The sequence below is a fragment of the Dermacentor albipictus genome, chromosome 10 (genome assembly GCF_038994185.2).
Source record: "Dermacentor albipictus isolate Rhodes 1998 colony chromosome 10, USDA_Dalb.pri_finalv2, whole genome shotgun sequence".
NCBI lineage: Eukaryota > Metazoa > Arthropoda > Arachnida > Ixodida > Ixodidae > Dermacentor > Dermacentor albipictus.
Window position 1 is genome coordinate 56,677,966 of NC_091830.1, and position 18,540 is coordinate 56,696,505.

The 18,540-nt window shown below is 47.1% G+C and overlaps 1 protein-coding gene across 2 annotated transcripts in view; it reads left to right on the forward strand.

Annotated features, from left to right (window-relative positions):
- LOC139050395 (uncharacterized) overlaps positions 1-18,540 on the forward strand; it is a 129,443-nt gene that overhangs the window by 93,569 nt on the left and 17,334 nt on the right. For both annotated transcript variants that reach the window (XM_070526695.1, XM_070526693.1), the window contains one exon: positions 3,685-3,805. In XM_070526695.1, the coding sequence (XP_070382796.1) occupies positions 3,685-3,805 (121 nt within the window). The remainder of the gene's footprint in view (positions 1-3,684; positions 3,806-18,540) is intronic.

Sequence of the window (18,540 nt, forward strand, 5' to 3'; positions counted from 1 at the left end):
CTTATCTCCCAGAATAAACCTGGGAGTGTTAGGCAGCGCCCCCACTTACGGCCTTGACGGTGGATGTGGAACATCCTTTGTTTAGTATGCATCACGTGTACGTTTTATAGAGATTTATACAGTACCAGTGGCACCCACGACGATAATGGAAGAGAAAATAGTCTAGAAAAATTCGAAATCCCGAAGGTAACGCCGGAAGAAGTAAAGAAAGCCTTAGGAGATATGCAAAGGGGGAAGGCAGCTGAGGAGGATCAGGTAACAGCAGATTTGTTGAAGGACGGTGGACAGATTGCTCTAGAGAAACTGGCCACCCTGTATACGCAATGCCTCATGACCTCGAGCGTACCGGAATCATGGACGAACGCTAACATAATCCTAATCCATAAGAAAGGGGACGCCAAAGACTTGACAAATTGTAGACCGATCAGCTTACTGTCCGTTGCCTAGAAAGTATTTACTAAGTTAATTGCAAATAGAATCAGGAACACCTTAGACTTCTGTCAACCAAAGGACCAGGCAGGATTCCGTAAAGGCTACTCAACCATAGACCATATTCACACCATCACTGAAGTGATAGAGAAATGTGCAGAATATAACTGACCCTTATATATAGCTTTCGTTGATTACGAGAAAGCGTTTGATTCAGTGGAAACCTCAGCAGTCATGGAGGCATTGTGGAATCAGGGTGTAGACGACCGTGTGTAAAAATACCGAAAGATATCTAAAGCGGCTCCGCAGCCACCATAGTCCTCCATAAAGAAAGCAATAAAATCCCAATAAAGAAAGGCGTCAGGCAGGGAGATACGATCTCTGCAATGCTATTCACAGCGTGTTTACAGGAGGCATTCAGAGACCTGGATTGGGATGAATTGGGCATAAGAGTTAATGGAGAATACCTTAGTGACTTGCGATTCGCTGATGATATTGCCTTGCTTAGTAACTCAGGGGACAAACGGCAATGCATGCCCATTGACCTGGAGAGGCAAAGCCAAAGGGTGGGTCTAAAAATGATCTGCAGATAAGTAATGTAATGTTTTACAATCTCGGAAGAGAACACCAGTTTAGGATAGGTAGTGAGGCACTGAAAGTGGTAAGGGAATATATCTACTTAGGACAGGTAGTGACTGCGGATCCGGATCATGAGACTGAAATAATCAGAAGATTAAGAATGGGCTGGGGTGCGTTTGGCAGGCATTCTCAGATCATGAACAGCAGGTTGCCATTATCCCTCAAGAGAAAAGTTTATAACAGCTGTGTCTTACCATTACTCACGTATGGGGCAGAAGCCTGGAGGCTTACGAAAAGGGTTCTACTTAAATTGAGGACAATGCAACGAGCTATAGAAAGAAGAATCATAGGTGTAACGTTAAGAGATAACAAAAGAGCAGATTGGGTGAGAGAACAAACGCGAGTTAATGATATCTGAGTTGAAATCAAGAAAAAGAAATGGGCATGGGCAGGACGTGTAATGAGGAGGGAAGATAACCGATAATCATTAAAGGTTACCGAATGGATTCCAAGGGAAGGGAAGCGTATCAGAGCGCGGCAGAAAGTTAGGTGGGCGGATGAGATTAAGTAGTTCGCAGTGACAACATGGCCACAATTAGCACATGACCGGGGTATTTGGAGAAGCATGGGAGAGGCCTTTGCCCTGCAGTGGGCGTAACCAGGCTGATGATGATGATGATGACCGCAGCATAACTTTCTATGGCACGTTTCTAAGGCAACAGCGCATTCACTAGAAGCGCTTTTGTCGCGATTTGAGCCATCATACTCATGGCTGTGTGGAAGAGCCTCCGTCTACCCTGTTTCGATTCCCACCCAGTCCACCTTGCAAGTTTTCCTAGGTATACTTTGTGGCGCAAAATACATTTCTGGAAAAGGGACAGAAGAAAGAGAGACAGTGAAGCGCCAAACTACCAACTTTTTAATGACAGCCTGAACAAATGTAAAGAAGAAAATACAACTTCCGCTCATGCGCAGGGGGCCAAGGTGTGGCAGAACAACGTGGTCATTATAACATGCTTTGGATGAAGCACATTTCTGCGGAATATAATACGATAGATGTATCGCTGACACAATCAGACCCTTTCTTTTTAATATGAAAGGCTTCCAACAACTCCCTTGCAGTTTGGTCCCTACTTCTGCCAAGAATCAATACTTGTTCAAAGCATGGCCTACAACGACAGGCTTTACAGTGCGCAGGAAGATGCGCGTTCTCACTCTTGCCGATGCTATTAGCGTGCTCCCTCAGTCTGTCATTAATACAACGTCCCGTTTGTCCTACGTAAGACTTGCCGCAATCTAGGGGTATTTCGTAGACCACCCCTTCAACGCAGTCCCTGAAATGTTTGGCGTGCTGCTTCTGGCAGCCCCGCGGCCCCTCGCGTGTGATCCGGGGGCACAATTGAGCTAACTTATTGGGAGCTGAAAAGACAACCGGAATGCCATATCTGGTAGCAACCTTCTTGAGGTTATGGCTCACACGGTGCACATAAGGTACTACTTCTGGCTTTACTCGCTGCCTTTCCTTCGAGTGCGTTTTCCCATTCGCAGCGGTAGTTTTCAGCTTCTGTAGGAGGGACTCGACCACGGCATTTAAGACAGACTGAGGGAGCACGCTAATAGCATCGGCAAGAGTGAGAACGCGCATCTTCCTGCGCACTGTAAAGCCTGTCGTATGGCGGGTATCACATGGCGGTATGGCGGGTATCTTCCTGCGCACGGGTAAAGCCTGGCGGGTATCACATGCGCTGTAGGGAGCTCTGTTGACTAGATCGCGCAGTTCTGTGGGTATTTAAGTAAGTAGTTCTTCAAAAATAAAGCAGTTGTTAGAAAGCGCTCGTCCTTGTGTTGCCCCTATTCTTCGTCCCTGTTTGTTTGCACACAAAAAGTATCAATATGAATATGTTCCAACTAGGCCGACTCGCAGTTATGCTGCATTAATATGGTTCCCTGGCTTCGCCTGTGCTGTGCATTATTGCGACAGCTGTCCGAAGGAGCAGATCGCTGAATGTACGATACGAAAACAAAAGAAACGCGGCCGGAAATTTAAAAGCAGGAAACCCTATACCAGTAATAACTAGCGAGTGCGATTGCACGCCGCTGCGTGCCAGGTCGCTATAGGTGGCACGAACCCTTAATGAACAATGTGAGCGGAAGCTGTGACGATGTAACATGATCTGGAGAAGGTGGCAAGAATTGTGTACATGACTTAGGCCTAATAACAGCACTGCGCCATACCTTCATAACGCAAGCCACCGCTCCTTCGCCCAAGTCTCACAGTGCTGTGTGCAATTCCGCGCCAGAAAATGTTGGAGCTGGCCGTGTTGCAGAAAGGCGTGCGAGGAGGGTGCGGTTATGTCTATTGTTTTGTTTCTATTTGTGCATATGTGTGCGTGCGCGTGAGCGTGCGTGTGTTTTTCTGAGAAAGAGGGAGGCTTCCGAAGCAACAGATCCACTACAATGTAGCCACATCATGGAACATAATCATCAGTGTATAATTTAGGGCAGAGGTCTGCTTCCAGTACTTTACAACACGGGAGAACACGGGTGGCTTAGTATTGTTCAACCGCCTATGACTAAGACCACCGTGCTTTATAGGGCGATTATTCATAAATGAGTTGAAATGGTGGCCAACCGTAAATGACGATGCTATTGTTGCTCGGCGTTCTTTCTCCGCAGCACTTGCAAGGTCGACATTGTAATTGCCATCAGTTCGATGGGATGGGACGATTATGTGTCTATCTTTTATGCCTTGCCGCCAGCCGTATTGACGTCCGTGATCCCGCGTTACAAAGGCCTGGTGAGTATTCTTACAGAATCTAAGAGGCCACATTCGTCGCTTTGTTGAACATATTTTTGATTCAGATATCGGCGCCTAACCACATCCTTCAGCGCGGCGTTCGGGCAAGCAAGGTGAATGGTCTGGAATCTGCATTATCATGTTTTCACTGTCTTGCATTTAGGTAGTGAGCCCACTGTACATTTGAGAACCGGTCAATGCGAACTACAGCTAGCCTTGGTCTAAACAGAGCGAACGAAAAAGGATTGTGAGAAAAAGGAAACCTTTAGGAATGTTTTCCAAATCCTCTTTTCTTGTTCTCGCCTTTCTATTTCTCGCTATTTATCACTTTCAATTTTAAAGACTGTTTTAAAGACAGCAGAGGGAAAGACGAGGCTCCGGGTAAGCCATATACCATTATTCAAGAGTGATTGGGAATATCTATACTAATAAATTACTGCATAGAAAAGAACAAATAATATACAGCAGTGTAATTAATAATTCATGATTAGTGCAGACATATATGGGAGAAAGCAAAACGAATGTCAGAGCAATCAGGAAGAGAACGGTGTTTCGCCAAAGGTACCGTAAGTACCTCACTTCACTGCGGGCTCCTGCTCCATCCCACACTAAAATAGGGATAAACTGAGCCTGCTGTGAATATCAGGCACGGATTCTGAATGAAGAACTTGGGTAAGAAAAAAATGTACACGTTTAAAGTTAGGAAAAGTGGTACAAAGTCTTCATTAGCATTTTTCTTTACCGATTCCTTGCTAGCTATGTCATATATCGTATTTAGTTTTTTCCTCCATCAACTCTAATTTCATGACCTTGCACAAAGTACTTTGATGCATTCTCGCAATTATTGTGATTTACAATTTTTATTGGCGTTAAATCTTGGACAGGAACGTTTCGAAACTCTTTGAAGGCTTTGAGCGCTACTGCTTGATCATTCGGGATGTTTTAATTATATTGGGGAACTCAACGTGTCGGGTGTCCTCCTCCAGTGTTTAGGCGTACTTGTGGTTTCATGACGAGTAGTTGAGCATCACAAAAATAAGCATGCGCAGTAATACAGGGGCTATATCTGCAAAGCAGTGCGAGATGGTTACAAGAACTTTAGGGAGCCAAGTGGGTGGCAAGCGCTACGCGCGCCTCTACTGAGTGCTTCCCTCACGGCTTCCTTCCGGTTCCAACAGGTTATGCCCACTTTTTACGACGTTAAAAACTTGGAGAGGAGCCCACATTTTCAGAGTGCATAATCTTCGGGATACACCCACATTTTTTGACTCCGCTTTTTTAAATACCGGCGCACATTTTTGGCGGAAAAGTTATATAACCAGAAGAGAAGATTGTCCGGCAATTCCAATATTGCACTTCGAAAATAAACGACACTAAATTATTTCTGATCCTTTGTGTGGCGCGGAGAATGCGCCACGCAACTTCATGAGCTCTCAACGTAGGGTCAACACCCAGCTATCTTATACCATAAAAAGAAAATATATATATATATACGAAGTCTGCGATGCGGATGATACCAACGGAATAATTTTACTGCTGCTAAAAGGAAGTTCCGGTGTTTTACGTGACGTTCTGATTTTTTAGTCTGCAGAGAATATTTCTTGAACTCTACATTTATATTGCCTGCAGGTTTTAAAACACATTTGCAAACACGGATTTCTATTATTCGCGCTATCGCTTGCGTAACCTTCTGTTTTACGCTTTAAAGCAAGCCCATAGAGTATTATTAAAGTTGCTCGCCAAGCTTCCTGTTTACTTACCACAGTAGTGCTGTTCTCAAACACGCAGCGAACACAATGATTCCTCCCACAGTAATGGACTAATTTCCTACAGTTTTATTATAAACTACATGTCTCCCGCGTGAATGTTGCACACTTTGGCATGTATTGGTTCAGCGAACGTGGCGAATTGTTAGCCTACGCTGCCGTGTTTCAGAAATAGCCCCTGAAACCCCGTTTACAGTCCGCACAAACCGTACCATATTCAAGCTTGTCGCTGGCATCAACATAGAATGGCACGGGCCCTACCGAGGTGAACGCCCCGTGATTGCTGCGAATCCGTCGAATTAGGCTTAGAGCGCCCCTAGTTTCTTTGCATCAGCTTTAAAAGAACTTCTGCTGCGCTACGAAGCTTCGTTGCCGTTCTTCAACTCTCTTTGCCTTTGTTTTAAATGCGAGAGAAAGAGCGTAGAGAAAGGTAGAGCGTGGTAAACAAGGCCAATGCTTTGTAATGTTATAACAGCTAGTGTTCACGTCACTACTATAAATATAATAGAAGCGAGGTGAAAATAACAAGTAATTACTCAACAAAAACACGAAGATTTCAGGAGGCTCCTTAAGAAGGATGCTATCAACGTGTAGCTTTCATATGCATACAAGTACACAATTTCATACAACATGTGTACTTGTTTGTTTATTCAATGAATAATTAAACAAATAGTAACACCAGTAGATATTGCTTACAAATAATGCGCACTTTGCAGGAACTTAATAGTTGCGACAGTCCTTTGGCAGGGACTGAAGAGTTCCACTTCGCTTTGTTAACGTCGTTTGAAATTCCAGGCATGATGCTGCAGCAGGAAGCTGTTCTGTCGCCTATTGCTCAAAATACAACACTGTCAACTGCCTTATGGCACTCAGTGCCAATTTCGTGAAGTTACTCATGTACTTTTTCATTTCTTCAAAAATACAGAATTTCAGTGTGCTGTAGCGTTCGCAACTTCATAACTCACTGCAGTTATTTGTGAGTAAATTATTGTAGCAGAACCCATCTCGCGATAACTCTCGACGACAAAGGGTAAACATTGAATCAATATAGGGACAGAAAATATTTTTACCATCAATATGACTTATGTATGAGGCCTGCACCTCTGCTGGACTCCTCTTACGTGCTTCCATAATAGGGAGCCTCCATGTACTGCCGGAAATATTCAGAAGAATAAGAATGGGCTGGGGTGCGTTTGGCAAGCATTCCCAAATCATGAACAGCAGGTTGCCATTATCCCTCAAGAGAAAAGTATTTAATAGCTGTGTCTTACCAGTACTCACCTACGGGGCAGAAACCTGGAGGCTTACGAAAAGCGTTCTACTCAAATTGAGGACGACACAACGAGCTATGGAAAGAAGAATTATAGGTGTAACGTTAAGGGATAAGAAAAGAGCAGATTGGGTGAGGAAACAAGCCTGAGGTAGTGACATCTTAGTTGAAATCGAGAAAAAGAAATGGACATGGCCAGGACATGTAATGAGGAGGGAAGATAACCGATGGTCAGCAAGGGTTACGGAGTGGATCCCAAGGGAAGGGAAGCGTAGCAGGGGGCGGCAGAAAGTTAGGTGGGCGGATGAGATTAAGAAGTTTGCAGGGACGGCATGGCCACAATTAGTACATGACCGGGGTTGTTGGAGAAGCATGGGAGAGGCCTTTGCCCTGCAGTGGGCGCAACCAGGCTGATGATGATGTTGATGATGATTATGATGATGATGATGATGATGGTGATGATGATGTACTACTTTGTTAGGGTGGTGCCAGCCTTTGCATGCGCCCGTGCCGCACTCGGCAGAATTCCGCTAAGTGTCGCGGATGGTGCTGTTTCCAACCCCCGCTTCCACCATTTTGATTCTCACTCGAACGCGGCGTTGTTCTACAGTGCGGTCCCTATTCTGTGGTTCGGTAGGCGCTACAACGACCGGAAGAAGCCGGCAACCAGTCTGCTTACCTGTTTCACTAATAAGTGAGATCTGGGTTGGTGTGAAAGCCGTCGTATGCTCCCGCAACTGTGAAAGAAGCCAGCTGTTGCGCCCGCACGGCCGCGCACGGTAACCCTACCCGTCCCGACCTCAACGACGAGATGCGTGACCTGCTGCTGCTTACCGCAGTGCTCTAAGAAAAGCCGCAACGGCGTGCGGATGCTTTGTTTTCCGGTCAGACCTACCCAAAGGAAACGCTGGCTGGCGCAAATTAAACGAGACCGATGGACACTGTCCGCCTCGTCATACGTATGTTGTGTAAGTATTGGTCCAATCCTTATGCCGGCGATAGAGCGATTCTTCGCATACAATACAAAGTACTGCTGCATGCTCACGCACCATCGCAGTTAGCAAGGCTGAATTGGATTGCATCACGAACGTGGACTATTGACTGTTTAGTGAATGTGTGCCAGAATTCGAGGTAAAGCAAACTGCATTTCGCGTACGTAATGTTTTTGTAGGCTCGACTGCCAAGCCTCAGTAACTGCCTGCAGCAGCTTCCGCTGCTGCAGATTTTCTTAGTTATGTAGCTTGCTGGCTGTTATTCTCAACATGACTGTGCTCCCATGTGCAGAGCAAGAAATTATGAAGAAGCACTGGGGAATTTATTAGGCAGGGGCGTCAGCATGATGTAGATTTTGAGCAGTCCATCCATTTGCAGTGGGTGTACTTCAAGACTGTTAAGCAATTTCAATTTCCTTGCTTATGCCAGCGTGGTTACGAGCGACCCTAATAGCTAACCTATTTTGGGCTTACTATTTAACGCGTTATGTGCTATCGAAGAGAGCTGTCATACACACTACCATTCGTGCATAGAAAGAATGCTCATAAGAAACAGCTTGCCACTTCATGGCGCTTAAGTACATCTATGGTGCGTAAGCCGATACACTTTCAGACGCTATAAGCTCACACCCGTGGCTTCCGTCGCATGATGCGCAATAAGATTCAAAGCATTGACGACACCGCGGTGTTATTTAGAAAATTTTTATGGCCTGCAGGCCCACTTTGAGGACTGCAGCTTCGAGCAAAACAGAAAAGATATCTGGACGGCGCTAACAAGACTTGCCATCCCGATACTCTTTCCATTTCGTAGTAAATAATATATATTTTATTTGTTCCAATACCCTCACGGCCCAAGCGCATTACAGAGGGGGTGGGTGCTTCCTGATTATAAAAGCGCGACGATTTAAACAACACCAAAGCTATGTGTGAAAAGCCAAAACAAAGCTACACAAAATGATTAACAACGCAGCTTATTCTAACAGGTCAACACCAAAAGCCTTGAATGACAATACCGTTAGCAACATTCTTGTACATTGAAAATGCAAACCTTAATGAATTTATAGCTTGGCAGGTTATTCTGTGAAGCGGTCAACAACTGCGGCCTTGAATGACTACATCTTCAATGCTGGCTATAACACTGGAAAGGTGGTTCCATTCTGAGATAGTCTTTGGTATAAATGAATCGTGAAACAGGTTAGTGTGGCAAATAAATGAATGGCGACCTTATGCTGGTGATCAATATGGGTTGACAAATACGATAGTTGTGAGAGAAGTTCGTGTTTCAGTGACTGTTTCAGGAAAAATTTTATGAAATAGACAAAGACGTTAATTTTTTTTTTTCTTTAGGAGCAAGTTCGGCAGCAAGGGAGTAGTCTGATACGATAAAGCCAGCTGAGCGATTCTGAAGAGACTATATTGCATATGCTAGGTTACGTAAGCCTGGATCACTGATAGCAGATGCATACTCGAGTTTAAGTCTAATTACCATTTGATATAGTAGTAATATTAAGTGGCTCGGTGCTTCAGCAAAATATTGAGAAATATTGACAACAGTATCAATGTAGAATTGTGAGTTCTCAATTCTTTCAAAAATCCATGCTTGTCGCTGCTTATTGTAAGTAAGCTTTAGCAAGCCTCCGCAAGCAAGAAATCTTATATGTAGAATTTCACCCGAGGCTTGACTTGGGTATACGCGAGGTATGGTGTGTTTCGGGGAGGGGAGGAGAAAATGAGCGATGTACATTGAGTGTAGACCACAGCAGTGAACATTTATGGCAGATCGCAATTAGGACTACTTTCGGCAAATATATGCTTGCGCCCTATCTAATTTTAATTCAATCTCATTGCACTCTAAAAAATGCTTATGCATACTCTCAGGCCCTACCCTGCAGTGATATGACTGACTTATTCAGCAGTGAGAAAAAGATAATCAGGAATAAAAAAAAGACATTCATTGAAGCAGCACCCTTTGAACCATGCCGGTTCCGGAGTAATTTGAACTCAGGAGTGGTAATTCCACAACACTCTCCTCTACAAAAACAGTGGCATCCCCTCACCTCTCACTAGCATTTCATGCCACAAACGATGGCAACTCTCATTAAGACTGTATAGCTAATGATGGTGAAGCTGCGATCAGTCACCATAAAATCCCTATGGCATGCTAGCGCCTGTAAAGATAAAGCAGAGGGGCTGCCTGTGTTTGGTTTTATTGTTAACTCTAGCTTCTGAAAAAATTTTTACAGCTGTTCCGGAGCGCTGCAAGCCACCAAAGCGTCTCTTCCAAGACACAGCCTCTGCTAACGCTACGGCAACTGGACTGAGTGCTACTGATAAATCTGCAAGCCAGTGCGGTAGCATATCAAACAGCCTTTGCGTTGATGTGATGGTAGCTGAAGATGTGCAAGATCAGCTTACGGAGAACTGCGACAGCAATGTGATCAACTCACCGCAGCAGCATGACAGCCTGAACGTGTGCGATTCTCCATGCAGTTCTCGAGCATGTTGATCTGCATGCTTTACAGATTTACGTTCAGCAACTTCATTACCGTATGATGCAAACGCTCACCTACTCAGGTGTTTAGTTGTCAGCTACAGTACTGACAGTGATGAGGACGACGAGCCCTCACAACAGAGGACTGCTGCTGCAACATATAGCAAGTTTCAGTCAAATGGCAATGATAATGGAAAGAAATTTTCCTTATCCCTCCCCCAGGTATCCACAGAGTCGTCGAGCCATACATCGGCTAACCTCAGTTGTAGCACTTCTCGAAGCACGCTCCATTCGCTACAGCTGACAGAGATACGTCATGAAATCATTGGCACAATAATGTCTGAATTCTCACCAGACAAAGTAACTGGGTCTTGTGATAACCCCGAAACTGCCAATCTGGTCTTGCTCTATTTCTCTGAAAATGACACCAATCAAGAGCTAGGGTCGGCATGCAATAGCACTGCAGTGCACAAAAAAAGGTACAGTGACCTAACACCGAAGTATAATAGGCTGAAAATGCTGCACAACCAGGCAAAAACCTCTATTCAAAACCTCAAGCAACAAGTGAAGTCTGTGTGCAAAAAACTTGATTCCATGACCGAGATTAAACTCCTAAATGAAGACCAAAAGAACGTACAAGCCAGAAAAAATAGCAAAGGATGCATTCGGTCTGGAAAAAACAATAAGAACATCGCTGCAAATCAAGCATGCATGTGGCGCAGCTGGGTATGAACTTCTTCGATGATTATCGTGTCCCCTGCCGTCAAACAGATCCCTGATCAGGAGATTACAAAACATCCACTTTCTTCCAGGTAGCCTCCATGAAGAGTTCGATGTGCTCAAACGCAAAGTGGAGGCAATGGAGGATATTGAAAAGGATTGTGTCCTATTCATGGATGAAATGGAAATCACTCAAGGGTACAAGCACGACCGCTCGCTGCACTACCTTTCTGGCAGCACGACCATACCCGACGCACCAGACAATGTCTCAAACCACGCCTTGGTGTTCATGGTGGGCGGTCGACACAAGCGCTATAAACCAGTGATCGCATACCACTTCATGGGCAGATCTGCTGATGGATGACTGATGAAAGACGTTGTTTTCAGCCTCATAGAAATGCTTCACAGCATATCGCCAAGAGGTCTTGTCGTAACAAGTGATATGGGGTCAGCAAACCGGGCTGTGTGGCGGTTGCTAGGACTTTCTAGCCATCGAAACGCTGAAACCGTTAGCAGTATCCCTCACCCTCACCTTGAAGGTAGGCTGCTGCATTTTATGGCGGACACAGAACATATAGAAAATCTTCGGGCTCAGCTTCTGCAGGAAAGCTGTTTCTACTTGAGCAATGAGACAGTGAACCAGCAGGGTCTTCCTGGCGACAAGGTCGACATCAAACACGTAGAGGAAGTACTCCAGCACGACTCTGATAATGACCTTAACATAGCAAATAGCTTGTCTTCTCTCCACGTGAACACTGCACATTTTACCAAAATGAAGGTCAGCATTGCTGTACAGCTTTTAACGCGATAGCGTTAAGAAGCTCGTGTCGCAGAAAAGCCGGTGTCGTCGGCGTCGTTGTCGGCGTTTGCGGCGTTGACCGTGAGCGATAAATCACGGCAGGCTCTTCATAAATAAAAAGCAACTTCCAAGATTAGCCCGGTGGGAATCGAACCAGGGCCTCCGGAGTGTGAGACGGAGACGCTACCACTCAGCCACGAGTTCGATGCTTCTTAGCGGTGCAAACGCGCCTCTAGTGAATGCGGTGTTGCCTTCGAAACGAGCCGTGGAAAGTTATACTGCGGTGTATATCGGTGATTATGAACATGTAACGTACAGAAGTCACAATTACACGAGTTGCGAAGTGCGTTTCCGCTGCATTTCTTCTGCGCTTTCCGCACACGCAGAGCCATCTTGCGGCAAACACAGAAGACCCCCTCCTCTCAATGTACGGCGCTGCCCCGACAGGAGGCGCGCCGCGCGCGCACTGGGACCGCTGCCAGGCGCGTCGCGGGACTCCCTCTCCCCTGACGACGCTTCGCCGTGCTCCCGGTTTAGATTACTATCTATCTCTCTGCCCGTGCCGATCACGACGTTTGGCTGGCGTAGATCGTTTCCCCTCCGAGACACCGAGTTCTTTGGTTCGTTTCGTTCGCTCAGGCGCACGTTTCGTTGCCGCGCCGAACGCTGCGTTGCTCGACGCTCACCGCGTGATAGGTGGGCGCTAAGTCCGATGCGGGGCGCATCGTAAGTGATCGCTGTGCCGTAGCGCATTGTCTTACAGCGTTCCCGTCGACCCCTTGGCGGGTCGACGGGAACGCTGTCGCGTCCCACTCTTGAAGGCGAAGCTTAAGCGTCCTCCAATTTTTTCATGAAGCCCCTGCTGGTATTCGCAACCTAATCCAGAACGGAAAGTTTCCAACCGAGGCCGACGCAACGGCGTGCTTTTTTTAACTACTTTAGAGATGGTATATTTTAATGTCATCACGTCATCCTGTGCTTGCTCTGAGCAAGATTAATGTCACTAAGTATAAAGAGGCGATAGCACCGCTTCACCTTGCCCAGCATACGCTGCGACATGTGAAAATGGGAACAGTACCCTGGAAGACGTCGCAGGCAGGCTTTTTGATTTCAACATCTGTCGTACTTTGCGTCGCAGAACTTCTATGCCAGCGTGGGTACATGTATGTCCTGAACAGTCGATTAATCCAAGACTACCTGGAAAACATGTTCTCAATCTTGCGGATGAAAAAGCCCACCTCAAGTGCATATGATGTCAAATGCGCTTTGAAGCAGGTTTGTGTAGGGCTGTTTCTACACACACCGTAGTCAACAAGCTGCGACATTGATGACAGTCTGCACCTCACTGACGTTCTTGGTCCTACTCTACACAAGCAGCTTGTGGAGTTTATCGATAGTGAGGAGCGCCTAGAGGAGCCTGTTACTGAGGAACTTTCATGAACTGAATGCGACATCCTCGCCTACTTTGGAAGATTTCTTCTCAGGGCTGTAACGAAGGCAACAGGGAATTATGAGTCATGCAGGACAGTATTATTTGGAGAAAATAAAAGCAATGCACTCGTCAACTTGAAGAAGTACGTAAAGGGGGCTCGCCACCTATTCAGGCCCAGCAATGAAGTGATGCCTGTCCTGGTTCACTATGAGGAACATTTCAAGGCACTTGTCTCAGCTGATACCATCTTGGCATTGAAGGCTCTGTTACGGACCATGTCAAGGTTCCTGGCTGAAAATGTGGAGGTTCATCTTGAAGGAATGTGTAGTCCTCACAGAGAAAAATTTGAAAATTTGCTTTTTCAGAAGTATGTTAGCTCACGCTTGCGCATGCATCTATGCACTCAAATGGCTCGATGTGTTGAAGCACATTCGAGCAAGACGTGTGCTGGAGTAAACCTTTCATAGGTCAAGCAAAATGATCAAGTAAAAACCACCCTGTAGCCTGCTGTTTTCAATTCTGAACCGAGTGGCATAGTGGGGATACAGACTGTAGGTTACCCGCTGCATGCACCTTATTGATTTCTCTATTTTTATACTTTGCATGGCATTGGTTACTAAACTAAAACTTCGTATATAAGGAAATGGGGGGGGGGGCAACTGTGCCGCATATGCATGCTTTGCCTGATATGTGACGCCGTTAGTGAAATAGTAGACCAAACAGGTCACGTCGTAAGTAGAGTCCTTCGTTTAGACGACTTCAATGTGTAACACACCGCACACCTACCTGCTCTATTTATTGTGCATAGGACACCGTTACAGCCATTGTATATATGCGTTTCCACCTGTTTTCGTGCTGCTTGCTAATACAAGTTTAACTGCCCTTTCTAATTTGCTTTATTCGGCACATCTTGTGTTAATGATGTAGTTTGTAAGGAAGGCGTTCTTGCTGCAAGGATTACAGACCACAATGATAATATGTGAAGCTGCACCTTTAGCGTTAATTACTGTGTGTTTCAAATATTTTCTTGTATTTCTACTTGTTTTCACTAATTCTCTATCCACTGTATATATTCACATTTCCTTTGATTTCTTTCACGTTTTGCATTCTTTTCTTGGACAGTAAGTGCCCAGTTGTGTGTATGTGTGTAGCCCTTCCGGCAAGAATTGTAGATGGGGATGCGCACAAATAAAGTGAAGTACCTTCAAGTGACGAATGTCTCATGAATTATTCCTCAGTACCTGAACCATTTGTCTAGAACTTTGTCTTGCTCGTTTAAAGAATAGCTCGGCTGACCATAAAATGATGCATGCTTATGTACATGAATACAAGAAAAATATTTGCATTATCGCTGTCAAGGGCTAAAAAACACGGTGTTCAGTCCATTAAAGGCATGACTTTCAGTGACTGTGTCACTCCATCGGGTACAACCTCGCAGACCAGCGGTTCAAGTCGCCGACTTATCTTGTAGGGTCCAAAGCAACGGTGCAGGAGCTTCTCACTAAGCCCACGGCAACGAATCCTTCTCCGCATCATTACGTGGTCAACAAGTGCGTACTCTTGGTCTCGTCGTCCTAGGTTGTAGAGTCTGGCGTCGACGTTTTGCAGCTCTTTAATACGCATTCGCGCTAGCTGGCGAGCTTTCTCGGCGCGTTGAAGGAAACCAGCAACGTCTGCATGGATGTCGTCGTCTTCAACGTGAGGAAACATCGGTTCAAGCATCTTGGCGACTTGGTGATCGAAGACAAGCTCGAATGGCGTCATCTGCGTTGTCTCCTGTGGCGCGGTGTTGTAGGCGAACGTCACGTAGGGAAGGACTTCGTCCCAAGTCTGGTGCCTCACGTCGACATACATGGCGAGCATGTCGGCGAGGCTTTTATTTAAATGCTCCGTAAGGCCATTTGTCTGCGGGTGGTAAGTTGTAGTGCACCGATGGCTTGTGTGGCTCAAGTGCAGAATCTGTTGCGTGTGTTCTGCTGTGAATGCCATAAGTCTGTCCGTAATAAGGACCTCGGGTGCACCATGACGAAAAACGATGTTCTTTATGAAGGATCTGGCGACCTCGATTGCATTTCCCGATGCTAACGCCGTTTTATCGGCATAGCGCGCCAGATAGTCCGTTGCTAGCACTACCCACCTGTTCCCGCAAGTAGACGTTGGGAACGGACCAAGCAGATCCATGCCTATCTGCTGGCATGGTTTCCATGGCGGCTCGATTGGTTGCAGGAGGCCTGCTGGCCTTGTAGGCGGTGTTTTCCGACGTGGGCAATATCAGCAGGTTTTCACGTAGCGTGCGACGTCTGCATTCAGGCCCGGTCAGTAGTACTTTTCTTGAATTCTTCTGAGAGTTTGAGTGAATCCCACATGCCCTGTTGTCGGTTCATCGCGAGACGCTTCTAAAGTCTCTTGCCTTAGCTTGACTGGTACGACGAGTAGATATGCCGTTTTGTACGGTGTGAAGTTTTTTTTTTTCACAGGCACGTAGTCGCGTAGGCATAGCGATAAAAGCGGGCGTCTGAATGCGTTTGGCACTGAATCGGTCTTCCCTTTGAGGTATTGAACGACACAGCGTAGACCAGGATTGGCACGTTGATCTTGTGCGAGGCTGTTAGAGCTTATGGGCCCAAGGAAGGCATTTTGGTCATCGTCGCAGGGTGGGGCGGATTCAACAGGGGTTTTCGAAAGGCAGTCGGCGTCTGTGTGCTTTCGGCCTGACATACACGACCGTGACGTCGAACTCCTGTAGTCGCAGGCTCCAACGAGCGAGGCGACCGGACGGGTCTTTCAGCTTAGCCAGCCAGCACATAGCGTGGTGGTCACTGACGACCTTGAATTGCTTCCGGTAAAGATACGGCCGAAATTTTTTGACCGCCCAAATGACAGCGTGGCATTGGTTTTCGGTCGTCGAATAGTTCAATTCGGCTTTGGACAGGGATCTGCTCGCGTAAGCGATGGCCGTTCTCCAGGCCGTTCTTCTTTTGAATCAACAAAGCACCGAGTACTATGCTGCTTGCATCCGTGTAGATCTTGGTGTCAGTGCTCTCGTCAAAATGGCCGAGTACTGGCGGTGACAGCAAGCGTCTTTGAAGTCTCAATTCGAGAGAAAACTCGGGCAAAACGCTTGCAATACGCACAGAGCCCCAAAAATCTACGGGCAACTTTTTTGCATGATATCGGGAAACTTTCGATGGCTGATGTCTTTTGGGACTGGACGCACGCCTTCGCGATTAACTACGTGGCCGAGGAACAGGAGCTCTTCCTCTGCGAAACGACATTTCTCTGGTTTTAGAGCGAGTTCCGAAGCCCTGATTTCCTCTAGCACGGTCTCCAGCCTTTTAAGGTGCTCGTCGAAAGTGGATGCGAAAAAGTCTACGTCGTCGAGATATACGAGGCTTATCTGCCATTTCAGCCCAGACGACATGGTGTCGATGACACGCTGAAATGTCGCCGGGGCTGCGCTTAGTCCGAATGGCATGACTTTAAATTCGTAAAGACCGTCCGGCGTGATGACGGCAGTCTTCTCACGGTCCCTCTCGTCGATCTCAATCTGCCAGTAGCCGCTCCGGGGGTCCATCGACGAAAAATACTTTGAGACGCACAGTCGATCTAACGTGTCGTCGATTCTCGGAAGCGGGTAGACGTCTTTTTTTGTGACGCTGTTGAGACGCCTATTATCGACGCAAAGTCATAGGGTACCGTCTTTCTTCTTTACAAGCACCACCGTGAAGACCACGGGCTCTTGGACGGCTGCATGACGTCATCGCGAAGCATTTCTTCAACTTGTGTCTTGATTGTTTTACGTTCTCGCGCTGAAACGCGGTAGGGACTTCGGTGGGCGGGACAAACCGTTTCAACGGTTATAATGCGATGCCTCGCTTTGTGCGTTTGCGGCATCCTCGACGACTTTGAAAAAAACATTCGGAATATCGCAGAAGAAGGCGACGTAGCTTTTCTTGCTTTTGTTGCGGCAGGGCGGGGTTAATGTCGAAGTTAACCTCATCAGTCCCCGTCGACGACGCCTCATGGGTCCACTCCGAGAGCGCTATTACGTCGCTTATTTCGGCGAACACTTCCAAAAAGGCGACCGTCGTAACCCTGCGTAGGTGCTTATGTTCCGTGCTGAAATTGATTATTAGCACAGCCGCTATGCCTTCACGAAGATGGACGACACCGCGTGCGACGCAAATTTGGCGATCCAGAAGCAGCTGAAAGTTCGCTTCGACAATCAAATCGCCGCTTGAGAACGCGTCTGTTTTGAAGAGTGCCATGACGCTAGCATTTGGCGGGATGCTCACTTGATCACCGAGGATGGTGAACGCGGCGCGGTGAAAATGATTGCTTCGCAATCTTTCTGACCGTTTTGTAGTCACTGTTATGGTTTTCGTCTGCAGGTCGATAACCGCACCGTTTTCGTTCAGGAAGTCCATCCCGTGAATTACGTCGCTAGAGCAGTGCTGTAGGATGATGGAGTTCACAGGGTAGCTGTGACCGTGAACAGCTACTCGCGTAGTGCATCGTCCCGTCGGGGTTATAAGGTGGCCTCGTGCTGTGCGTATTTGAGGACGTTCCCATGCGGCTTTGACTTTCTTGAGTTGTGACAAAAATTGTGCACTAACGACGGAGTAGACGGCGCCGGTGTCGACGAGTGCAACCACTGGATGTCCATCTAGGCTAACTTGTAAGTCGGCACTTGGTGTCCGGGTTTGATGTCGGTTGGTCACCGACTGTGTGGTCTGTCGCTTTGCATGGTCGCGGCTGCGCCGGGTGCAAGCCTCGTGGCAAGGTGCCGTTGTGGTCTTCTGCCGCGCCATCGAATTTGTGGTGTGCGGTCGCCGCATCGTGTTTTTAGGGCGTCGCTGCGTCGGGTCGCGTCGTGGTTGTAGGAGGGTTTTTCGGTCTTCGCTCGAGAGCGGCGTCACCTCCCGATGTCGCTGGCTTTAGTTTCCCCTACGAGGCTTTGGTGACTTCTCCCTCGCGTAACCTTGGTACAGAGAAGACGAACGGCGTGGGTAGGGTGACGGGAACCTGAAGCTACGTTGCGCGGCATCTTCGGTCGCTCGAAGATATGTTTCAATGGGTCGTGGGGCGTCGATGTTGTACCCGCAGAGGCCCATCTGACGGTAGGGGCACTCTCGTTGGTGCTGGCCGGGTTCACCACAGTTAAAACAAAGCAGGTCGTCGATCTGGGGTTCTCCAGATGTCAGTCTTCCTCGTGGTGGTTTGCCAGAACATGTTCGAGCGGATGGCCTGCTGCGGGCGTGGCGG